Here is a 26,858-nt window from a genome sequence, read left to right on the forward strand (position 1 = left end):
GTACACGTCATCAATTTTAGTAGCTTGACCCTGTTGTAAAAATATGAAGGGGAAATTTGTTGTCTATTTATAGCACGGGGGTCTATTTTCGGTTCCTAATCGCAAATACAACGCCATTTGCGCACAGGGTGGCGAATAATTATGTCCCATGACTGTATCTTAAAAATGTCACAAATAATCGTAGTCCCTTGATATATAACTTAAACATGTCACAGAAAATCACACTCCCTCGATTATAACTTAAACGTGTTACAAATAAATATGCACTCCCTCAATATAACTTAAACCTGTCACTATTAATCATTATGCATAGTCCTTTGAAATTCCCGTATTTAAAAGTAGTCCTGACAATGGTAATTTTAATTTTACAGATAAAGGGAAACTTCCCGTTTCAACCAGGTATGTGCAGTAAAACTAGTTTACACCGTGATTACAAGAGGAATTATTGTCTTATATTTAACACAGTGTCTTAAGAGAGTTCTATTTTTTCTTATTTGCAAAGATATGTCAGCATTAAATCTTCTTTTCTTCAGTGTTAATGACAAACCCAAATTTGAAAAACCTCTGAGAGACCGATTCTGTAAGGACGGGTCTTCGGTTACTCTGGAGTGCGTCATCAGTGGAAACCCTCGTCCCAGAACTGCCTGGTTCAGGGAAGGGGAGGAAATCCTGGATTGCCAAGTAAGTGTTCAACTTCTTGTATACAGTACACCAAGCTTTAACACAGTGGAACAGAATTGTGAGTTTCTATTTAACACAGTAAACAAGCATTTCTGAAGTGTTTTCCAAAAATTTATTCACTGGGAAGGTTGCATCAAAATTCTGAGAAATGATATATATATACATGTATACCAAAACATGTAATTATTGCATGGCTTGTGATGTTGAATTTTTCAGGACTTTCAGATCAGTAATATAGGGGACAAGAGCACCCTGACCATCATAGAAGTATTTCCTGAGGACGAAGGTCATTACAGCTGTAAAGCGACCAACAGCGAAGGGGAGATAACTACCACCTGTCAGCTCCTGGTCGAAGGTACGAATTAGACTGATCAGTCCAGATAATATTTAAAATAAAAACATTGTATGATTCCTATCATGGGTAATGGTTAACATCAGTGTCATATTCAATGGAGTGATTCAAGGTCAATGTCATATGATTTCTCTCAGACCAGTAAGAAATTGTGTAAGCCATTATTGAATACTTATGTTACAGAGGAGAACCAGTTTAACAAAGGTAATAGCGAAAATAGAAATGTAGTAGCCTAATATATTACGTTATGAGGTTAAAATGCTTTCATCATTATTTACTCATTACAATCAGTAGTGGTTTTATTAATCACAATGGAAGTATTGAGGACCAACACTTACCTAGATCTATCGTGTTTAGAAATTAGATTTAATTGTCTCCGCAGTACGTATGTATTCCACTTGTATGTTGTATAATATAGATACAGTACATGTATTGGGTAGACTCTACATTTACTCACCAGTCATGATAGTCTGAAATTCCTCCATATTATGATTTTTTAAAAAGCGATTTTGTTCCTGTTTCTCACTCATTTTGAAATCAGGTAAATAAAAAAAGTGTAAGAACTTGGAATTGTTTAATAGCTGGTTATTTTAAAACTGCTGTAGTTTTAAAGTTTTGACTTTAGTTTATACAGATAAATGAAATATAAACACAAAGAAGTTGAACAATTTCATTTCATAGGTATGGTTATATATCTACTGTACAATATTTTACAGGATTTTTTTTTTTTTTTTCTTGTTACTTTTTGGTTTTACACAAGATAGAAAATTTACAAGAAGTGGTTGTTTCTTTGAATACTAACCATTAGTCCAACACTTTATCATGTCTATAAATTAAAGTACTTTCATATGGATTAAATATGATGGATTTACTTTTAAAAATCAAAGTTAAAATTAACTACTGTTTCTGAATTTATATGCTTTAGTTGGTATGTTTTAATTATTCTTGTACTAAATTTCGTATTGTAAATAAAATGCAGGTTTTCAGTGGCTCAGCGGGCTATTATTACTATCAAAATACAGTTCTATTGTCCTGTAACTACTGAACAAATATGTGAGAGATGGGAACACACCTAATAATAAGCTTACATCACCTAAATGTTGTAGTGTAGATGATATGTCAGCTGGAGGGTTCTATTTACTGTATCGTAGGTCAATATTTTATTATATACGTAGCCCTTCCCTCCAAACTGCTGTCATCATCACTCCCTTGTGTTATTTTATTAAATGTAAACCATCACCATTCCCCTTTTTTACTTTTTATTTTGATATGCACAATAAAAACGTATTGGTTTTTGTGTGTCAGATTTATTGTTTTGTATATAATATATACATTGGATGTCAGACTTCCATAAATAATAAATTATATGTTTTTAATGAGACCTCCCTGACAGATTTCTGTTTAATTTTTTATTTTATTTTTTATATATATAAATTTTATTAGGATTTGATACTTTTATGACTTTAGATTTTAAGGATTGGATATTTTCACCTTAGTTCTTCCCAGTTGACACTAATTTTATAGAAGTTGACTTTTTTCGTTATTTTTCCCAGATGCCACCTATTCTGTTGACTCTGCTTCCATTTCATCCACTTCCTCATTTAGTCGTGGTAAGATTGTTGTTGTACTCCTAGAAGTAGATATAGGTACATGTAGTATCATTATTTATTGCATGTCGTGCCAGTTTAATAAGGCAAAGGGACGTAACTCCATTTACCTTCTTGAACTTCAAATTTATTGTACAATGATGTTCCACAATATATGCATTGAACTGGTGGTGAACACTTCAGCCGTTGATTTGTATCATGACACAGCATCCTAAGATGATTAATATTTACTTGATGTTCAGTCCGTTTATAACACAGACCACATTCTTCTGTATTAGATCTGGCAAACCTAATGACATCTTGCATTGTAAAGATGTTGCTGTCTAGCTTATCAAAATTCTTCCCTTTCATTGCCAGTGATGAAGTAAATCACATTATTGTCAATAAATCAGGGTTAAATGGGTTTTTATTTACAAAGAAATGTAGGGAGATTTTCATTCCTTTTCTGCATAATTACGTGTTCTGTGTCGGCTTATTAGAGGGACATAGACCATGGAACCTCAAGTATGCTGTGGCATTTAATGAAAATGATAATGAAGGTGTGGAAAAAATTCCTGTATGTCCATGCTGAGCTGCAACTTTTTAAGGAATGAGAGTTTGTAAAAGAATATGTCAGTTGTCTTTCCTGAGTGAATCCTGTGTACACGTTAAAAGGAGGAAAACTTCAAACAGAAACAATGTATTTCCTGTATACACAAATACAGGAATTCATTATGGAGTGAAAAAAGTCACAAATGAATTAAAATAGCCGCTCTCAGTGTGTTCTGGTGTTAGCATGCCCACTATCCTTAACATTATAAAATCACAAGTCAACAATACTCTCCTCACCAGAATTTGTGCCTCCTTATCAGAAAAAAAAAGTTTTAGTACCCATGTCCAATTTCAAATCAACAGAACAAGTTTATGCCAATATCCAGCCCCTAACCGAGTATTGTATTGGGGGTATTTCATGTCAGATTGTTGGAAACAAAAAGCTTGTGGGGGCCAGGGAGCAATACATTGAAAAGTTTGATAGAATTTCAATTACAAGAGCAGGTTTCAGATGTCGCACATGAAAAGACAGTTTATTTTAAAACACAAAAGATAGTAATGCGGGACATGGTTTTCACTCTAGTAGATCACCGTGTTTGAAATCTTATCTCCTCTGCATAGTGACAGTTAAAACAGACCATTATAGTTAAATGAAAGAGAGAAAAAAAAGCTCTTTTGTAGATCCAGTTCCGGTCAAAAAAATACAAAATTATTGAATGAAGTTGTTTAAAGATATAATTAGGAACAAGTTTATATCTAATGAAAGCAGTTTGACTGCACTTTTATTATTTTTGGTAAAAATGTAAATTCCTAGCTACCTGTTGACTTAGCTTCTCTGGATGTTTTCTATTTTCCTGTAGTTTTCGGAGCCGTAAATCTGCTGGTGCTATTAGCTTGGCATTCTATGAGGTTAAGTTTTTATTATATTTTTGGCAACTGTGAGGGAATCTTAACAGCGTCTGCGAGTCTCATGCTTCATTAAAACTCAATAAAGCCACTCAAAATAAATTGGGGGCCAAATTTCTCTTTTCTGATATCTATCTGATTTATTTATTTGGTAAATTGTGACATTTTGTCACATCCTTTTCTGAAATGAGAGTGTCATCTAAGCCCCTATTTGATGTGGCATATACTCATTTCCTTAAACATTTTATCTTGTCTGAGATCATAATCTTGATGGAACAAGATATGAACTTGATATGCTAAATATGCAGTGTGTGTTACAAGACACTTTTAACACAATGTACTTTAAACTAAGCTAGGTCACTTTCCATACTCTTCTTTTTCAGCTGTAAAATTCTAAAATTCTTTTGTAAATCTGCGTTAATGTGTGTAAATTTTCACAAAAATTTTAAGCTGGAGACAAATATGTAAAAATTTCTAATAAAAATTCAGGTTTTTAATAAGTATAAAGATGGTTTTCCCTCACAACAACCAACCATAACTTAGACCCACTTAGTAGCCCCCTGCTGGTTAATGAGGGGGGTGAGGTGTTACTAATTATGTTTGTGGCAAGTTGTTTATGAAACCAAAAGTAAGCTAAAGGTTGTTTGCAGTGTATGAAATGATTCACATTTTTGTTGCTAAGGTAGAATGTACCCACGATTAGGTTTGATGAGACTGGGGGGTTTCTACAAACCGGTACTTTTTAGATCGACACAGGATTTGTTTTATCTCTGTTATTGTAAACCACTTTACCACAACATTTTTTTCTAATCAAGTTTGAAGACGCAACTATCTTTTTATCTGCGGACATTTCACAAATAGTTAGCGTCTTTGTCAGAGAAACATTTAAAAACAGTCGTTTGGAAGTTGCCTTTTAAAGGGGAGAATGTTTATTTAATCTATGTAGTCAAGACTGATAATTAAAATTTGCTTTAAGTGGTAAATGGCTTTGATGCACTTGTGATAAGTCTTAAGTGAATCACTCAGTAATTAGTTGGTCTGGTCCCATCTGGTAAATGTCAAGAGGGCTGGTGTGGGCTGACAAAATGTTGTGTGCAGAAACTTCAGTTGCAGTGTTCTAATAATTCTATGAATAGATACATGTGCACCAAATTTCCATTTAAAACTGTATGACGTATCTGTTGCATCATCTACCCCAGTTTAGTCATATGTATTGAATAATATAAGTAGACAAGACTCATCCATTTCTTTCACTTGCTGAACTTTTTGATGAATTTAAATCTCATTTCTGTAATTATAAACGCACAGTTCCGTCAGGCTTAGTGAATCAGGCAGGATACAATCGTCCGTGGTTTATGATTGGTCACTAGGTCAGACACTGCAGTATTTCACGTGACTAGATCTCCGTAATGAGAGATTTTTATGAATGACATTGGTAGGGGTGAGAACATTCATGGCTTGGGTATTTCCTGTTGAGTAAATTCTAGTCTGAAAGTTATCTTCTGGTGTCATCCAATAAACCTATACTGTGGCCTTGTTGATGTAAACTGAATAATGAATGTCATACAGAGCGATACAATACTTGTCATCTAATATTGCTTTTGAATACAGTGGTTATTTTATTTTGCATAAAAAGGTCATTGTCTTGACCACCTTGCAAGGATAGTTATTAGCTCATTCCCGTGGTCAAACCCTATCGTACTGTGTTGTGTGAGTGGAACATTCAAATCCAAAATGATAATTTATATATTTTTCACCACAAAAACCACACACACTCCTTCACTGAGTGAGAAAATGGCTTTTAGGTTAATACTTGTATGGTTTGAAACCCTTTCCCAAATTATAGAAAACAAGTTTATGATGAATAAAAAAGTGTGTGACAATGTAGTCCATGTGACCTTTGCATTAGACCCCTCCCTCCATTGACCTGTGTGACTTGTGGTCCTTTGATCTGTGTTTTAGACCCCCTTATTTGACCTGTAATTATAACTTAAAGTAATACTTGTGCTATAATCTCCAGATCTTTTTCCATGTCACTGCTTTTGTTTCAAACCCTCTCTATTGCACTCTCTCAGATGGTAATGAATGGGATCATGGAGATGGCATGAAAGAGATAGAAAAGGCGATAGTTAGGACTTTCAGATTCCGTTTGATCATCTCATGCCCTTGAAGAAAAAAATCCAATTATCTCATCCTCTTCAGTTTGTCTTGTCTAGAGCTATACATACACATGATTTTCGCTTTTGAAGTTTGGTCATGAATCTGGCTTTTAGGGGGGTCCTGTTGACATTTTAATTTGGTTGTTAGTTTTGAACTTGAAATTGGCCTGTCTCAATATTCCCCAGAGTTCTCAGTATCCAGACTTGACCTCTTTTGACCTTGCTTTGGAATGGTGATGTAACATCCTCTATATCTGGGGTAGTTTTAGATTGTCTCTGATAGCTGCCCTGTTTACTTTTGAATTTCATTAGGGTAGATGGGCATTTTTAAATTGCCAAGACCCGGTTGCAAAGAGGTTTTTCCTGTTTGTACTTGGTTTGAACACTGCACAAAAGATTGCTGACTTAAAAATTGAATGACCTGTTAAGTGCCAGCTATGCTGTGGTGCTAAACAAAGGAATTCCAAATGGGTCTGTTTTTGTTTCTCTGTGCATTATAATTGCTGATTACAACATGCTGGTTTCCTGTTATAACTACACTTACCATGTAGCAAGAACACATTCCTTGTACTTTAACTCAGAATTACAAACCATAATAACATAATAATTTTCCAGCAATTAACTTTTCTACATATTGGTATTAAGTCAATTTAAAAGTATTCCCAAAATACATGCTTTAATTTTAATGCAAGATTACACTACCACATGCAAAGAAAGCACATGATTGTAGCAACTTGTTCTCTCGCAGTGCATGAAATAATTACAGTTCATTAGAAAACAAATCCTTAAAGGTGGTGTGTGCTTTCTGTCACACACTAACATTGAGGCTGACACCAAACGGACAGTAGAACTCACCTTTTGTCAGGTGACAGGGAGCAGCACCTGTTGCCAAGTGAAGATGCAGGGCCACCAGACCTGATTGCATGTTAGAGGAGGGAGTTTCCGTGTTTTTATCGTTTTTTGTCGGTGTCAGGTTATTTCAGGATATCCAATACAACCAGCAGATGTTGTAGAATACAATGAAAATTTCGTGTATAAGAGCTGAATGGTGTCTACAAAAACATCCATTGTTAGCAAGTCACCTTGACTGTTAAAAGAACTGATGGATGGTTAGAATTTAATAATGGCATATGTAGAAAAAGTAGCAAATATTTGGGCCAAAATTTATCGATTTCTTGAATTTTGATTTGAAAACTTAATCAGTAAGAGTGGCAGATTTTAGACGACATATCTTATCTGGACAGCAGGATTGAAAAGCTTCAGTTCTAAATGATAGTTAAAGAATAACGGGAAATCATTGGCTCACAGATAAGGTGGCTCAAATCACCTGATGAATGGTCAACTTGAACACACCTGGAGAGCAGGTGAATATTTGTTCTCTGTTCAGAAACGGATAGGTAAGCTGCCAATACAAATGGAAATTGGCACCAATGATCAAAGACCAACCTAATATTAGAAAACTATTGGTGATACAATTCTCAGTACCAGATGAAGTGAGTTTTAGCAAGAGTTAATCATATTGTAGTTCAACATGCAATACAGCCATATATACAGGTGATGACCTTGGGTAGTAAATTCGAGTAATTCTGAGCACCGAGTACCTGAGTATGCAGAATGCTGCTAAGCACCTGTGTATTTGAGTAGACAGGCAAGCCTTTGTGTGTTATGGCCACTGTATGATTTCTCAAACCACAGTATTTCCTGTTAAACGACGATTAAAGCTTTATCTAATGCCTCTAATTCTGGGGAGACCCATTGGGACAATTGTAAAGGCAGGGTAAACATGGTAAAAAAGTTATGTGGTCATAAATTTGCTCAAAGAGCACAAAATGTCATTTTAATACCTTTTTATGTTGATTGCTTGTAAAGAGAGACGAATTTCACCAATCCCTGACAGTAACCTTTGTTGGCCAATCTTCTGGTTTTAGGAGAGTTGAAATAGTTGGATAACTCTTCAAGAATTTGTCATTCTGACCAAACTTCAAACTACAATAGCTGAAGTTTTAAATGGGTATAAATGTTGAAGATTGGTCTTGTAGTATACATGTTTTCAAATTAATTGCACTTGAAAGTTTGACAAGACTTGCATGTGGTCAGAGTTTGTTGCTAAGATATCACTGTTGGTTTTTACTTGGTAAATTATTGTCCCAGTGGTGGTCCCTTGCTATGGTAGGGGTTGGGGGGCATCAATTTGTCTATCACCTACTAATTTTAGACAGTGGGAGGTACTTGGTCATTGTCCAGTCCTTCAGATTGGAATAGAAGCCTACAGAGTCCAAGATGATAGGGTGTGTTTACTGACCGCTGGGGGTCGGCTGGAATGTTTGATTCTTATGTCATCACAAGTATTTACCACCACTTGGGGTCCAGTGACCTCTCTCTCTCTCTTTCTCTAGATTGACTGACCAAGTAAACAGACAGTGACCTAGATTAACTGACCAAGCAGTTTACAGAACAGCTGTTTGGCATTTAGAATTGTCAAAGGTTGCACAAATAGACCATGTAGAATTATCAAAGGTTGCACAAATGGACCATGTAGAATTGTCAAAGGTTGCACAAATAGACCATGTAGAATTGTCAAAGGTTGCACAGATAAACCATGTAGAATTGTCAAAGGTTGCACAGATTTTCATATAAATTTTGTTGGTTCATTTATTTTGATATTGAACTAATTTTTGTTTTAACAGACTTTTAGTAAAAACATATATATTATGTATATATCAAATTATAGATATATGTGTAGATCTTGCATCAGATTTTCCATGTGAATAAAAAGTTGAAATGGTGGGGTGTATATAGTAGACCTGTGTGATGAGAAGAATTGATATAGTGGGTGATTTTATTTTTGAGGGATATATGATACTGTTGGGTCAGACAGGGTTAATAGAAATTCACTAGTCTAACAAGACAATCTCTGTGAATTACTTCTCCAGCCATAAAAACTTTTATAACCTAGAAAAGAAGGAGAGTGGCCATCAATCAATCACCTTGTAGTGGATCTTTGTTTTCTTGTGGGACTTTTAGACAATGTATGCTGGAGTAGGTTAGTTACCCCCAAGATCAAAAATTCCCAGACCCCCTATCAGAAATGAGTCCCTGATGATGTGAATGTTTTGTCTGTCCTGCTAATCAGTGGTTGTCATGTAGGGTCTGAGAAAGGAGATATTGATTCTATATGTGCACCGTGACCATTAGTCTTCTGGTACTTTAATGAAAGAAATATATAAAGAAAAATAATAATGATTCATTGAGAATTCATGATCTGATTCTCTCATCAGGAGGCTTAATTGAAATCTTGCTTTTCATAGTTTCCTGGTAGTCCATGTGCAATCCAGTGTAATACCTATCATGTATTTGAAATGTCAACCAAGCAATTTCCCCTGCAGGTTGTAACTTTTAAAAGGCTAAGTTCACAACAACATTAAATGACATGCTGACTTTTGTAATGTTGGGGCAGAGTGGTTCACTCTTCACCCACAGAAGTAAAGAACTTAGTCCAGGATCAGGCAGGATTTCATACGAGGGACTTACCGGGATTTCCTTCTTTGAGAGCCTTTCTAGCCCCGAGATAAAGAAGAGAGAAGAGAGGGCTTGGGCAGCATTAACAGTCAAAAATTTTGCACAAATGAAATTTGAAGATTTCCTAATCATGGAAGGGGTGATTCACCATTAAGGAACCTCTCGAGACATTTAAAAATCGCGAAGTTGCCTGACTTCCGTATTGAGTTTGTCAAAACATGATTTAATTGGGCCGAGTTGAGAGTATGTATGTATACACATAAAACACTTTTCTTTGATGTTCGGTGCAGTGGGATCATTACAGGAAACACCTCCCATGCCTCCCTCTATAATTATTATTATCATTTATTGAAACAACCAGACACCTTTTCAAGGACATATGAATTGAGTATAACTGTAGGACTATATTAAGATGGTGTTAATTGGAGGAGTTTTATTTCAGAATATTCATTGCATTTTGGACAAAAAAGTCCAAAAATAGCCTTGTTACAAGTAATATTACAAGACACCTAAAGCACTTTGACCACTCGACTTCTTTATTCTCAAATGGAATTCATCTGTTCAGCCCTGATAATCATCCCCAGCGTCTGGTGGTGTCCTGTTCAACATAGAGAACATTGAACTTTCACCGACTTGTCAGGAGCTAATGAAATTACTTAATCATTTTAAATTTACTGTTGGCCTGACACCATAGTGCCCGACAAATCCTTTGTTTGTCTGTTTGCAGGGACATCTCTTGTATTAGTGACAAAACAAATTTGTCCAGGTCTTCGTTTTAGGGGACTTTATGTACTTGGAGATTTATTTTACTTTATGAGGAACTTTTTCACCCCCTTCAGTCTTTCTAGGTGTATACATTGCGCGCACCTACATTTGGAATTTAGCACCCAATAAATCGCTGACAAGCCCAATTTTAACAGGATCATCTGAATATGAACCAAGAAGTTTCTTGGAGCAGTGTTAATAGATTTTTTTTTGGCAGGGAGCAAGGAAACCTATTTGTAGTATTTAGATGAACTGTCACTTCAGACACCATTTTGCCCTGTAGGAAGATTTCTAACAAGACAGAAATTGATGCATTTTTGGTGCAGCATTTGGCGCACTGTCAGGAAGAACCTTGGGGGGAAAAGAAGATAATTGCTGACCACTCCAGCTGATGGCCGTGCAATTATTGTCTGTTGTAGCTGTTTGTAATATAATAGATTTTCCATTAAATTTTTGACATCACTCAGAATAATAAAGTTGATCTTTCCCACATATATTTCAATGCCAGATTTTGTTGATTTACAGAAAAATCTGCCAGTATGATTCATTGTTTTGGAAACTAAAAAGGAATGTTATGTTTTGAGATTGTTTGAAGTTAATTGCTGACATGCAAGTAAAGCTTTGATTATCCTACAAGTGAGCTGATCCTATTAACTGAAGTCTTACGAAATTATCTTGAAAAGCTCAGGTCTAGTGGTTTTACAGATTTTCTTGAGCACCTGATGTGTTGTCTGCATGATCCAACCTTACATCAAAATCGTATTACTCCTTAAGATTACCTTCATGCGGTAAGAAGACTCCGCTGGGGTGAGGATAAAAGGGGTGGTACCACAGTCTGATAGGTGTCTCTACTTTCACTTTGAATTGGCAGTAAAATATCTAGGTTTATGTCACTTTATTACATTGTTAAGTAGAAAGATTTGGATTTGTGGTCAGCACATCAGTGTTTCTTCCTAGACCTAGGCTATGGCAGTAATGGCAGACTAACTCTGGGGACATCTGGGGATAATTGATTTTAAATGACTGCCACTTGATGTATATGGCTTCCTCAGGGGAAAATTCTGATTGTATGTGTACCAGCTTTTGACCCATTCACTTCAGAAGTTGAAATTGACATGGTGTAAAGATTACTGTAGTATTGTACATCAAATTTACTTTGTCTTGTTCTGGTTTCATAATACTAAGTGATTCTGAGAAAATGTCATAAAAAATGTATAACAAGTTACCACAATATGATGAAGTAATGTATATTGAATGAAATTGTTAATTGCAATTAATAACTGTGGCTCATTAGCTGTAATTGCTAGTTTGGGTTGTACATGGTTGATCTTGAGAACTATCTGTTGGAAATGTTGACGTGACTTGAGTATTGTGGTCCTGGAGATAAGATAAATCCCCGATTATGTAATTTACTGTGTAATAATATTTTGATCAGTTAACCTCACCAAACATAGCCTCTTTAATTGTTTGAATTGTTAACATACAGTGTGTAATTGCACATTGATTAAGGTGGCTGGCAACTGTTTTATGGAACCCCATGAGACTTGGTAGACTGACCTGGGTATGTTAAGGCTATTAATTCTCTTTGATTCTTGGCCAAAGATAAGAAGCTTTGTTGATGAGATACAGCTGTCTGGGGCTTTGTTGGTCATCTGTGGTTCCTCCCCATCATGGACATGTCCTTGCATTCATTACCTTCCTATGATTAACCTCCCAGTGGACAAGGATATATCTCACAAGAGACCCAAGAAGCATTCCAGTTCATACGAAATATTTCTCCAGAACCTATTTTCTTGTCAATGCAAACTCATTGATTTACTTGAAAATAAAACCACCACAATGAAAGGCTTTTTGTAGTAAATGTATGCCCTTATAGATGATCTCATTGAAAAGTAGATCATATATTCTTATGGAAATTTTTTGACAGGAGCCTTCTGAAACAGATACTGGACAGGTAGACATCTATTTATACAGAGAAAATGAAGCTTGCCCACTTGCTGAATTTGAATTCAGTGCAATAGAAAACTTAAAACTATTTTGTCATGAATCAATTGAAATTTTTTATTTATTTATTTTATGTTAATGAAAATATCCCCCAGTCAATGTTTTTCTTACCCACTACAGGACTGAATAGCTACGACGTGTCCTCAGAGATTTAACCATTTTGAAGTATGTGCTGCTTTGAATTGTTGTTTATACTCTGACCAAGTCATCATGATTACATATACTGGAGTTTGTAAAGGTTATAAAAATGTTGACATATCTCTGGCATCACAAGAATTTAACAAATTTTTAAAGTCTCTTAAGATCTTTCTGGGCTGTGATGTACTATCAGAACTTCAATGACTGGTCACCATTTTAACAGGAACAATATGATCAGACCTTAAATTTGTCAGTACATATTATGAGATTAAATATTTTAAGTTGTGATAAATTTGATATGTTATGTCCCCAAACCTTTATAGAATTTAAAGTTCATTTGACATTTACCTAATTACTCAGTATTGTGACATCTCTGAGAAATATTTCAACCAGATACTCATATCAGTTAAAAATAAATAATTATTCCTGTCTAAACATGCCAAATACTATTATTTATTTATATGTGCTGGGGGACATGGGATTATTTTATTAACAGGTAATAATTTTCCCAGCCATTATATAAGACAGGTTTGAGTTGGGGCTGCAGTTATATTGCATTGGTCAACAAATTTAATATGTCTATATCAGACACGAAGGCCTGCATCAAAAGCTAAGGTTTGAGTGACAGCTGATAGCTTCAGCACATGTCCCCAGCCTATAAATTCACAGGCTGGTGATATCTACAGGCTAGATTTTCAGCTTGGTGTAAACACAGTACTGGGCCAGTGTTGAGTGTCTAGTGTTTTTATTTCACAACAATGCAAGGCTGACCTTATTGTGTGTTTTAACATTACATTCTGTTGTGGACAGTAGCTGGACAATGTGTTTGTTTAGCAATCATTGTATAGGGTCATTTTGAATTGAGAATCCTTCTGCCATTCTGAATTCTCATTGGTTGATAGGGAACCCCCCATGCCTTATCATTAGACTGCAATAGTGAGAGGTACATGAAACAACCAGTCTACCACTGCATGTACACACTGCAAAGAGCATTTGTGTTTTCATATCCCATTCAGTGTGTGAAAGAAGTGATTAATTTTGTAAGTACTTAGCCGGTATAAATGTTTACAGTGAGAGGGACATTTCAGGCCACGATTTTGTTTTAGTGAGCTCTTGCTATCTGACTCATCCATAGTCACACACCTTTATAAAAGTTTGGATGTGCGTACAATCATTGATATACTATTTAAATCACTCACGGATTGGCCCATAGTTTCATTTTCTGATCTGAGTGCATGACGGAAACAAACACTTCTGTGTGTGTTACATTTTATACAGGGAAGTCTCTTGTACATGTTACATGGAAGAAAAAGTTTTCACTCTAAAGGAATTCATTGATTTTGTATCTGTGTGTAAGACAGGGGAATTTCTTTAATAATAGTTCATTGACTGAGACAGTTTTAGTGTGCTTGTCTCTCCTTTGATGTTTTTTCTGGACTTTAAATTCCTCGGTGGGCCGAGTTAAAGAGGTAGTAAAGGTTCAATCAAACATCACGCATCCAGTTGAGAGGAGGCTACAGCTGACGAGAGAGAGATCCCCTACACGTGTCTCCAGCTCCCGTCAAGACGAGCGCCCAGTCACGTGTGTCCGTTATAGCGCAGGAAGGAAACTTTGTCACCAAACGTGTAAGATTTGGTCTTGCTCAATTTGGAAATGTGTAGGAAGAAAAAACATTGTTGTCATATTTAACAACTTAAAAGTTTTCACCAGGAACTTTATAAACAAGGGGTTGTAAAGTAGTGGAAGATTGATTAACTGATTGAAGACATGGGAGGAAACAGTTCTCATTCGGATTTCGACCCTCGATATAACATCGAGAAGAACTCTAAAAATTGTGACACCAACTTTCAGAGGCTTCAATATCATGGTGTCCGATACCCGGAAGGTAAGACAAGAATCTCTATTTATCTTGATTTATGTACTAAATTATCAATGACTGCTAAGATTTATAAGATTAATGGATCATTAATTGAGCCTTTAGGGAGTATGAACAAATAGTTTTTCCAAGAAGACATAATTATTACATCGTCACTTTGATGTTTGTTTTGGTAGGGTCACATGTGTTTTATGGATTTGACAGTGTTATATCATGTGATAATTAATGTTTTCCTGTTAGGAGCACTTCACAACTCACCCACCCCTAAAATTGTAGAGTATTTTTAAATTAAAAACTTTTTTTCAATAAAATGAAATATAAAATGAATAAATGTCATTTTTACATGTTTTATTATCGTAATGTTAAGTTTTAAGAGATTTTAATGCTCTTGATATTTTGAAAATTTATGAGCATCTTAGGGACCTGGTTCAAAAGGCAAAAGTGATGTATTGTAATATTTGGAAATCCTGACATTTGTTGCATTTAAATTATTTCAAGATAGAAATTTTGTTTTTACCTAATCCCCTTAAAACAGATGTTGTGAAGTTTTAAAGATGACATACTCAAAAATTTGTCCAAAGTAGCAGAAAATTTAAGATTTAATTTTATATAATCAAATCTTTAAAAAAAATATCTCGCAAATATTTTGTGTGAATTTATTAGCATTAGAAATTATCAGCAGTTGAAATTTGAATATAAAGTAGTTGTACACAAGAAAACATTTCTGTCTCTTTTGTGAATAAATTTGTATCCTAAAAGGAGTATGATATTTTGTATGATAATAGGTTTCATGTTTGATTGTAGGCAAGCCCAACCCCCCAGTGAGAAATCCTTCAGTGAATAACATCACACAGACGTCCCTAACACTGAAATGGGTTCCTCCATATGGGTGCCCGTCTAGCACCATTTTAGCGTACCAGGTGGAGGTGTGTCGGGTTCAAGATAAACGCTGGAAAGTGGTCACCAACTCCTGCCAGGGAAATACCTATGATGTCAAAAATCTGGCACCGGGTGTGGAGTATATGTTTCGTGTCAGGACAGAAAACGTATATGGAAAAGGTAAACCTAGTGTTCCCTCACAAGTGATTCGGACTCTGAGTGAAAATCCGTGGATTACACCATCAGAGGAAAAGGAGGAGGAGGAGAGGGTAACGAAACTTACCAGAAGACATAGTCACTATATCAAGGTGGAAAACAGCGTATCAAATCTCCTACAGAAGACGGAGATTGAGGAGGAGATGAGTGAAGTGGGAACCATTCCTTTCAAACGTAACAGCAGTATTCGGCACTCTTTGCCTGTCCACTGTGTTAAGAGACCCACGGTTTTACCCTCTAGCATACTGCCAGGTTCCCGACGTGAGAGCGTCTGCAGTTTAAAGGACAGAGAATCTAGGAAATCCATCGAAGAATCGTCAGTGTTCACCGATGATACTGATGAAGTATCATCACTAAAACTTCATCGCATATCAATGACATCTACTGAAGATGATTCATGCAAATGTTCATCCTCTGCAGCTTCAATGACATCTATCCCCGAGGAATTTAATGACTCTAGGGGTGAAAAGGAATCAGATCTTGTTTATGTGAAGACCCCTCTGCCAGGATGGCGGTATAACCCCCAGTCCCACGATATTCTCTCTGCTCCATACTCAGATGATACAAAATTAGCCTGGGTGACGGACCAGAAATCTACGATTCCTCATCAGCAAAACGCTGATGACACCTCGCCCGTGTGGCGAGACAGACACGAGAATAATAAAAACTTGCCAGATTTCCGATCACTTAGAAGTGCTTTAAACTCTAATGATCTTTTAGTGAAAACTCTCAATGCTGATAATAATGGAAATTACTCAACTCTCAATTCCAAAGGAAAATTGTATGATAAAGTTATACAGGAAGAGGACGAACACAATCTGGCATTTGATATTGTTTCAGCTGTGTAGGATAAATACAAAATAAATTCTGACCCTATTTTACGGGTAGATGGAGCATGCTTTTTTGGGTTAATGTGTCGGACTGATTGGATTACTACAAATGCTATGCTCTACAAAGGATGAGATTTGTGGAAGACAGAATATTATCTGTCCCGTTCTGCCACATGGTGCTCTGAACTAGAGTCTTCAGTGTGATAATCCAAGGTTGAATCAAATCTGATCGCCTTTGTGTCATTCTTTATCATGTACTTTAATCCTCCAGTACATTACTGAATACAAAAACAGATATATTTATATATAGTGCATACTGTCATTTAATTCAATATGTACAATAGTCCTGCATTTCTTGATAACCAGGGAGGAATGATAAAACAAAAGAATTTCAGAATCCTAAACATTTACATTTTAGTGTTCTTTTTTTTAATGTTGAAATGTATTTATTATTTCATAAAAGTTTTGAAATCACTCAGATGTGTTTTTATATCATTCCAACTGCTCCAGGGTTTCTATCTGAAAATAAGAACCTGTGTTTCAAAGAAGGTTGAATTACTAAGCTTCTCAAAATTTCTTGACAAAATAGTGAGCTGTTTAAAAACTGATTTAGTATCTGCAGGCTATTTCTCTTTCTGATTTGAGAAGCTGTTTATTTTATTTTTCTTTGGAGACCTACAAAACTCTTATGTATTTAGAAGGGTTTATTCTTAACATATCTGTTGGTGCAAGAACTTTAACTTCCAAAAATGGTGATTTTTCCCTGCATTATTATTTACATATTGTGTACATTTTTTTGGAATTGTGTTATATTGCCTTCCTTTCATGACATGAGCTCACATTTCAAGCAGCAAAATGTAAACTTGCTATTTTCATTCACACACTCTTTCTCTCAATCTCTCGATCCCCCTTATTCTGTGAATATGCAGAAATATTTTTAAAAATACATGAATTTATTGTGTAAACAGTTTTAAATTACGAGTATCAAATTTTCGATTAACAGTATGCATCTATGGTAATGTATTTGCATAATATTTCTGGATGACAATAGTCCTGGCTAAATATATAAAATAGGGTACGAGTCCTTCATGCAGAGGACAGGAAATGCTTTATCGGAAATGTAAATTGAATATTTTGGAGGGTAACCTGATGGTATGAAGATGATTGACCGCGATAGTGCTTGGAGAGGGGGTGGACCATGGAGTCCAATTTCTCGTTTGGACAGCTGTTGTTTTTTCAGGGTTACCCCATCTGCCACAGCAAATCTAGAAACTGGGGACACTCTGTCTGAAAAATCACTGTCTTCATTGTACATGTGTGTTGACCTTTATGTTTGACCACCAAGAAAATAGAAATGTATGTACAGCTTATGTTTAGGCTGCTGTCTGCTGTTGAAGTCATACTGTCTGACATCAGACACTACCGCTGGGTCTCCCAAACAGAATTATAGTTTTACTAAGCAAATATTTGTCTTTAAAAAGAAAGGCTGTTGCACATTTCCAGAATGGTGAAAATTTTAAAGAATAGAAAGTTAAATGGAAAGGAACGTTTCAGCATGCACGTCTAACAAATGAACTAATCCCAAAAAAATTCTCAGCGTTAAGATTGTTTAATTGATAATGAACATTGAATGCTTTCTTAAGAACAAACCAACACAGTATTACATAAGTCCTTTTTTTTTGGAGAAGGAAAGATTGAGAAATAGGGTAGCTATTGTGGGTCTTTTTTTCTTCTTTATGATTCATGCTAATGATTCTGATGTAAAACAAAGATTAGATAAGAAAAGATCACATTAATTAATACTGTAAATCTTTGATAATATGAAAGATTGTTCAAGTGCCAAAAATATTTTGACCTTTCCGTATGCAGAGTGGTTAAGATTTCATATTTTATGAGAAGGTTAATAACTTCTTTGTAATCTGATGAGAAAATGTGACAAGTTGGTTCTCCATTGTGCAAGTGGAAAACTTGCCAACATACATGAAAAGGCAGAAAACTAAATAATTCTGGATCAAAACAAGATTATCTGAGACAGTTTACTATTTAGTGTTTTTAAAAAAAGAACATCTGCTAGGTTTTATTTTTGTTTTGGCTGTTAGTAAATTTTTCTGTCACTGGTCTGTCCTTTGTGTGCCAAAGTCAGTCAGACTTCAGGTTTAATCTCCAGTAACAATATTGGAATGTTTGCTTTAACATGTTTAATGAATAGAATTAATTAAGTAAATAATAGATACCAAAGAGAGATACCTACACGCTTCATTAATTAGTTATGCAAACTGTTAAATGCTTGTTCCACTGACTATAGAATTTATTTTATTTTATTACAACATTGATATCATCATATAGTTTTTCTGGCAGAATCAATGTTTATAGTGTCAGCAGGGATAAAAAAAAAAAGTTTTTCTCGCCTCTTTACAAATGGGAGTCCCCTGTCATTCTGATGGTGTGAAAAATGGGGAAATTAACCTTAATAGGTCAGAGAAGGCGCCATTTAGTAAAATATAATCCTTGTCAGTTAAAGAGTAGCTCAGAAAACATGTGTGAAAATTGTCTCAACAAGGAGTTCTGAGACAGCAAAGATAAAGGATACTGGCCAAAAATTTGTAGAATGTTCAAACAGCAATAATCAAATGCAAATGTATTCAGAAACAAAAAGGCTGTGAAGCTAAATCCAGCACATTATCACATAAAACTATTGATTCTCCGCAAACAATTGATCTTTTATGCTAATATTTAATATGATGTTCTTTGTATCTCCATTCTTCCTAATGTTGCAGGATATTGATCACTGACAAATATGCTAGATAAAATTCGGTAACAAGTAGGAAATAATATATATATGTGACAGCCTCCTCAAGCTTTGGGGTTTGATGTGCAATAATAACAATGATGAAGACAAATAGTAGCTTGTTTAGGAGGATAAAAACAAATTCTTCATCTCTGAGTGAAAAGCGGGACAAAGACAAGACTAATAAAAACACTGGTAAGGTGTTTTGTGTCGGTCAGCAGTCCTCGCTCACGTGAAACTTTTTTCTGTGTCCTATAGAATTTCTTCAGCCTATTTGGTACTAAATAAACTGTGAAATAGGATGAGGCTAAATTTGACATAAATGTGGATTGACTGTGCCTTCGTGCTCTTTGTACACACTGGACTCCCATGCGAACTTGACTACTTTGAAAAATAAAAGGAATGATAGTAATAAAAACATGCTCAGGTGTATTCTGTCATCAAAAGTTGTCACTTACCGAAATTTTTCTCCATGATCTGGATAACACTTGAAACAGGATATATCCAAATTTGACTTAATTGTAATTTTGCTATTGTAAACTTCAGAGTAATTTGCACTCTTGGGGAAACTTGACCACTTTAAATTAGAAAATGTCAGAAGCTGAGAAATGAATGGTATTTGAGTCTTGTGTGACGATTACAGTATTTGTTCATTTGATTACCAAAAAAAAAAAAAAACCACTGACACATTAGTGTGATAGGCCTAATTGCCTTAGAATTAGGAAAAACCCATCATACCAGCTGACCTTTGTATGATACTGCTTGTTTATCAGGTTGGGCACTGTTGGACAGCTTCGAACTGATTCATATATATACTCTTTACCAACCCCTCCCTCCATGTAAATAAAACACACATGCTCACAACAGGAGACCAAGATAATTTACCCAAGGTCCAAACAACATTTGCTACAGATAGGCTGTTTCTGTTGATGACAACTAAACCATTTTTTAGTTTGAAAAGAAAATTGCTGATGATTTTTGTACCAGTACATGAAGTATGCACTAAGAGAGTTGAAAATGCTGAAGAGTTTCAACTATAAGATCTCCCATATGTTATCAGTTATGAAAGTTGTATCAAGATTTTTGTTGTGGTAAAAGAAATTCCAAGGTTATTTTGTGTAGTTATTTGTAATAATTTAAACTCGTGAAGTCAGTGACCTTAATGGTTTAATTCTTGGTCCAGGTAATGTACGAGGTATTTTATAAAACTTTGTTGAATCATGATACATTTCATTGGTCAGGTATTTGTCTCTGTCTCAATGAATTTCATTGTAATTTACAGAAAAAGGACAGAAAAGCATTATCGTGTTCATTATGTAATTATGTCGTGGAGTAAGTGACGATTTTGAATAAAACAGTTCGGACAGATGTCATCATGCAAACCTTCAGAAGTAAAACTTCCTTTGCAGGTTTTGGATGTGAGAAAGGGTTTGAGAGCATTTCACATTACCCAATAAAAGTTAAAATCTGACAACAAAATCTTATTTCCTTGTTGTGGTCATGTTCCAAATGTAAAACTTGCAAATTAACATTATAAACAATCAATGAAAATTAAGAGTCATTGAGGAAGGGAAACAATGATTTACATTGCTTTCATTGTGACTTGTAGTGGAAGCTCTCAAAGTTGAAAGTTTAGTAATCGGATTAAATGCCCCACCCCCTCCCTCACTAGAAATAGTGTGTAGAAACATTGCTATTTGATATTACAGGATTGAATTGGGGGGGGGGGGGGGGGGGGTGTTAACTTTTAGGAGATCTTATTTTTATGTACCTGTTTGATACAACTCTGCAGTATAATTTATTGAGCACAAATTGGGATTATGCAACCAATGATAAGTCTGTTTATCTCCTTCATTTAAGTCAACATCAATTGTGGTTTTATCCAGGTCAGAATGATTTATGATAAAATATTATACATATTCCTGGGTGAGAATTTCACATATTGAATTGTTTAGTGTACAGTCGTCAAAGTTGATGTGTTCTGGATGGTCAGAAAGTACAGTAGTACTTAGGTTTTCCAGACTGATCTGAGTTATTTATAACTTTTTCTGAGTACTTGTAGTGAACAACTTAGCCTTTTGAATTGAGGAATAAACTTAATTTGTTAAGAAATAACTATGTGTGTCAGTAATATAGGATCTCCATTTTAGTCTACTTTCATTTTAAAGGGGAGATATATTTCACACTTTCTGCATAGCAATTTAACTTTGATATTTTAAAGAATTCAAAGTGAAGTTAATTCCTTTAAACACACAGTAATCTGTGAAAATTCAGCGCATTCCAGGTTTTCCAGACTGATCTGAGTTATATATAACTTTTCTTAGTGTTAGTACTTAGCCTTTTGAATTGAGGAATAAACTTAATTTGTTAAGAAATAGCTATATATGTGTCAGTGATATAGGATCTCCTTTTTCAATCCACTTTCATTTTAAAGGGGAGATAGGAGAATATTTCACACTTTCTGCATAGCAATTAAATTGTCTGTAAATTTGATATTTTAAAGAATTCAGAGTGAAGTTAATTCAGTGCATTCTTCTGTACATGCGAGGGACTTTAATGAAATCAATCACACAGTAACATTGTGCTATTACTAGTGAGCTGTGAGATTTAAGGATATAGGATACCCCAAAAACAGATTTGTTGAAGAATATTGTAAAACTATTTGTAAATGTTTTAATATTGCTACACACCCATATTTTCATCTTTCCCTTGAAATCACCTTTATTTTTTTGCATTATTCACAAATCATTGAATGGAAAAACATTACCCCAAAAATTGAAATCCTTCAAAAACGTCTTTTTATTGGTGCATTTCATGTATTGCTGACTAATTTTTGTTTGATCAAATAATTGAAAATCCCACGTACACAGTAAAGTTCTACTTCATTTGATGCGTTGAAGATCTGTGGTATTCTATGACCTTGAGGCGGTGTTAAATTATGTGAAATGAAGGGTCTATATAGTGGCGTTAGTGTGAGTGAAAATCTTTTTGCTGTGTTTCAACTCTGTAAAATTCTTTAGCATATCTATGTACCAAGACCGATACTCAGGATATAGGTGTTTTTGTGGTATCTTTTACCATTATTAAAAGTGCATTTAAAAGAGCTTGCAGTAAATCATCCTCTAACCTGATAGACCACACACACAAAAAATTAATCATTCCATTTTGGAAAATTTTCCAGATGACCTAGAAATCCAAAGATTTGTAATAAATACACGCAGTAATTGATTCCTTTACTGTCAAAATTAGGTTTTATGGGTAACCAAAAGTATTGGTCATATATAGCATCTCCCCCCCCCCCCCTCCACCTCCATAAATATGTAAATAGTGTATCTATTTCCTCCTCACATCTTTAAGATAATAAATCCCATTACCAAGGATATTCAAAATATTCATTTTAATTATGTTAATAATTAGGAATAAGACAGGTTTTACACAATTCTGTTGAAGGTAAAGGTTAACAATAAAAGGGTTCACCTAGCTACACGCCCTTCTGACCTGTTGGTGAATGCAAGGTGATTGTTGTAGGGGAATTTGTTTTTCACTGAGGTTTGGATTTCATTCATAAATTGCAACCCAGGATGAGTACAACACACCTGTCCATACAGGTGTTGTCATACAGGTGTTGTCATACAGGTGTTGTCTAGAGAGGGGAGATGTACTCTTGTTCATGCAAACCTCCCATTTATATTATTGGGATTCATAGACACATGGGGCCTGAAGAAGTTAATCCGAGAATTTCTTGTTTTGAATTTACTGTCGTGCATTTTTTAGATTGTGGTTTATTACTAAGTGATAAATTGATGTATTGGTTGTGAGAAACGATCGAGGAGTGTTTTCCTTGTATGTATTTAGTGCAGTCATTGTGAATTAAATTGAGGTTTCCTTTGATGTGAGATGAAATGTGGGAGTTTAATTGAGATTTGAAAGGAATTAATTGAATTATGATATAATCAGTAATATGCATTGATCAATCTCCCAGTACTTTAAAAAAAATACCATTAGAGAGGATTTACCTAACAAGGGCAAGATTTGATGTATATGCATGTACCAGGGAAATAATAGAAGAGAGATAACTCTTGTAACAATTTGGAATGCAAAAAGGGAGATCACTCTAATACTTTGATAATATATCACACAACATTATTACAGTGATACTTTTACAGATATAGAATGGATACTGAATTGATAATCAGGAATTTGATACTCAACCACTTTAGAGGATCTTGTTTCATTGGGGAAAAAGTAATTAAAAGACGGATGATACCAGAGAGTCCTAGAGAAAGATTATTTTATGAAAATCCAGATTTTGAATGAAGTCGGGCAGTGTTCCATTGTGATTTGTTTTTAGAGAATGAGCCATATAGGGTAAAATAAGGTTTTCTAATTTTAAAATTAGTTCATTTAATGGGTGTCTTTAATAATGTTTGTCATCATTGACTTTTGTGGATGTAGTGTTGATTCAGATTTGTTCAAACTGTGGATTCCTCAGTTTGGGGTTCGTGACTCCTCAGGTCAGGGTTCGTGACTTCACGGGTCAGGGTTCGTGACTCCTCAGGTCAGGGTATTTAAAAAGTGGGACTATGTTAACACAGGGTTTTAGTTGTAGAACTGGGTGTGTATTTATACGGTGTAATACTAAGGTCTTCACTAGAACCAATGATGAGGCTCTAAGGAATTCAGATAATGAAACAGTTTCAAAACTTTAAAAATCTCCCATACTCCAGAACATTTAGAATTTAAATCTGCAGATAAGCCATACTAAATCATGAACTTTGTGACTTCTCAGGTAAAAAAAAAAACTGCCATCATAGAGTCGGAGCTAGGTGTTTTGTGTACTAAGAACACTTTGGATTTTACTTAGTGTGGAATCGAGCTTGGGGAGCGACAGATTGATCGAAAGGTCTCTTTAGAAGTTATCGAGTCACCCCAGGGATGGGGGAAGGTATAGGTCAGTGTGTGCAAATTGAATCAGTTTGGGAAAAGTGGTATTTTCAATTTTTGTACCGGTATTTGAAAGGTCTTACATAGTAGAACTTAGATATGGGTATCTGGGGATGAGGGTCACAGAGTGTAAAACAGTTTTGAAAGTTGGTCATATGGTATTCAAAGCTGAAGGGTAGAGTTTGTGGTCATTACTGGGAGATTGATGCATATTACTGATTATATCATAATTCAATTAATTCCTTTCAAATCTCAATTAAACTCCCACATTTCATCTCACATCAAAGAAAACCTAAATTTAATTCACAATCATGACTGCAATAAATACATATACGTTCTTTTAACCCAAATTATAGAGTTATATCTCTTTGTTTTGTCAAATATATCAAATTTTATGAAAATTCATATAGATATTTATATTGGCATAAAAAAAATTTTAACAATGAAAACTTTTAAAAACTGACCAGAGGGTAGGCGGTGAAACAGTACTGTAACGGGTTTTTGTGTGCTGGTATGAGACATACGATAATGTCTGATAGAATACAAATGTATATGATGGAAAACACCTGAGGTACTGCCGAAATGATCACACAGTGGTCACGTGGTAAAACCCTATAAATACGGCGCAAAGTTGCAGCTGTGGGTTAGTCTGACGAAGATTGTTGCAGCGTTAACATCGGTGAGATCAAAGTTGAAGGTATTAGATAGTTTACGTATAGGCCTAAGAGTTTGACAGTGTTAGTAAGTCACCATTGCTATGTGATATGCTTAACATTGTCAATGTATGTTCCTTGATATGATTTAGTGAAGTAACTTTGGTCGCTTCGGGATCTAATACTGGTTGTAAGCAACGCTGGTTGCTTGTGTTATACGTAACGCTGGTTGCTTGTGTTATATGTAACGCTGGTTGCTTGTGTTATATGTAACGCTGGTTGCTTGTATTATATGTAACGCTGGTTGCTTGTGTTATACGTAACGCTGGTTGCTTGTGTTATATGTAACGCTGGTTGCTTGTATTATATGTAACGCTGGTTGCTTGTGTTATACGTAACGCTGGTTGCTTGTGTTATATGTAACGCTGGTTGCTTGTGTTATACGTAATGCTGGTTGTGTGTGTTATACGTAACGCTGGTTACTTGTGTTATACGTAACGCTGGTTGCTTGTGTTATACGTAATGCTGGTTGTGTGTGTTATACGTAACGCTGGTTGCTTGTGTTATACGTAACGCTGGTTGCTTGTGTTATACGTAATGCTGGTTGCTTGTGTTATACGTAACGCTGGTTGCTTGTGTTATACGTAACGCTGGTTGCTTGTGTTATACGTAACGCTGGTTGTGTGTGTTATACGTAACGCTGGTTGCTTGTGTTATATGTAACGCTGTTGCTTCAAGTTCAAAGCACCGTGGTCGCTTTGATGTGACTTGGCTGAAGAAACCATTGTCGTTTGATTGTTAGTTTGAAAGAAGCCGTGTGATAACTCAGTACACATCAATCAGTGATTTATTAACGTAGAGAATTTTCTATTAGATTAATATGTATATAATCGTTTCTAAGTAGAATATTTATATATTTGCATCTATTGTTGATAAATTCAAATTCTCAGCAAGTTATCTGAGGGGACCCTGTTGTAAATAGTATAATAACGGTAGCTAGATAGGTTACACGTTACAATACTATCGTTCACAGTTCCTTCATATTCAATGTAAGACGTGAGAAATAATTGATTTATTGATAACATATAAGTGTTGTTAACGCTCGGTTGATAATCAATCACAGCCACTATAATTGCAGTCATTAATGTTCAAGGTCGCCCAAGTTCAATATCTAGTGTAACCCCCCTCCCCCCAGAACACCTTCCCATGTACTTTGTCAATATAACATTGATCATCAAAGTACCCCTGTATGTGAACCAATGCTGAACTGTCTGTATAGGATATTGCTGCTCACATAACAATGCCCCCCTCCACACCGGCCAGCCTCCTGGATGCAATTTTGCGTAAAATGTTCATTTTGACACCTATACACTCTTAGTCTTCCATCAAGCCTCTGCAGTAAAAATCGAGATTCATCGCTGAACCAAACTGTCCGCCAACATTGCTGCGGCCATACTCTACGAGTCTGAGACCGCTCAGAAGTCAGTTCTGGTGATGTTGCGGAGTCAGAACAATGCCACACACAGGTCTGCGAGCTCTAATCCCAGCATTCCATAGTCGATAGCAAACAGCCTGATCTGATATTCTGCTAATCCCAGCATCCCATAGTCAGCTGAAAACAGCCTGATCTGATATTCTGCTAATCCCAGCATCCCATAATCAGCTGAAAACAGCCTGATCTGATATTCTGCTAATCCCAGCATCCCATAGTCAGCTGAAAACAGCCTGATCTGATATTCTGCTAATCCCAGCATCCCATAGTCAGCTGAAAACAGCCTGATCTGATATTCTGCTAATCCCAGTAGATGATGTTCATCATTGACGAAGATGAAGGGATCCTGTGCTTCTGACGTTAGGAGTGGTCTACCTACTCTATGACAATCATTTGTTGAACTATGTTTTTGATATCTGCTCTGAAGCTGAGATATGGTGCTTTGTGACATTGAAATCTCTCGCAACAGCAAATTGTGACATACCTGTATCTTCTTCCAGTTGAACTATAGGATTGA

General features: G+C 35.5%; 2 protein-coding genes across 3 annotated transcripts in view; both read left to right on the top strand.

Moving 5' to 3' along the window:
• Window positions 1-26,858, top strand: part of LOC125678963 (titin-like) — a 294,828-nt gene that overhangs the window by 233,749 nt on the left and 34,221 nt on the right. For both annotated transcript variants that reach the window (XM_056156077.1, XM_056156078.1), the window contains 5 exons: window positions 372-399; window positions 534-681; window positions 898-1,036; window positions 1,217-1,237; window positions 2,587-2,643. In XM_056156077.1, coding sequence (XP_056012052.1) covers window positions 372-399; window positions 534-681; window positions 898-1,036; window positions 1,217-1,237; window positions 2,587-2,643 — 393 coding nt within the window. The remainder of the gene's footprint in view (window positions 1-371; window positions 400-533; window positions 682-897; window positions 1,037-1,216; window positions 1,238-2,586; window positions 2,644-26,858) is intronic.
• Window positions 2,698-16,939, top strand: LOC125678964 (titin-like). Its single transcript, XM_048917790.2, has 2 exons — window positions 2,698-14,548; window positions 15,344-16,939. Exons 1-2 carry the CDS (start codon window positions 14,431-14,433, stop codon window positions 16,480-16,482), a joined length of 1,257 nt encoding a protein of 418 aa, XP_048773747.2. The 5' UTR covers window positions 2,698-14,430; the 3' UTR covers window positions 16,483-16,939.

The sequence above is a fragment of the Ostrea edulis genome, chromosome 2 (assembly GCF_947568905.1).
Source record: "Ostrea edulis chromosome 2, xbOstEdul1.1, whole genome shotgun sequence".
NCBI lineage: Eukaryota > Metazoa > Mollusca > Bivalvia > Ostreida > Ostreidae > Ostrea > Ostrea edulis.

What these genes read in the sequence shown, in the direction of transcription:
- LOC125678964 (XM_048917790.2), top strand. Translation starts at nt 14,431, where the DNA reads ATGGGAGGAAACAGTTCTCATTCGGATTTCGACCCTCGATATAACATC. An exon ending in TGGTGTCCGATACCCGGAAG is followed by an intron (nt 14,549 to 15,343) that starts GTAAGACAAGAA and finishes GTTTGATTGTAG; the next exon opens with GCAAGCCCAACCCCCCAGTG.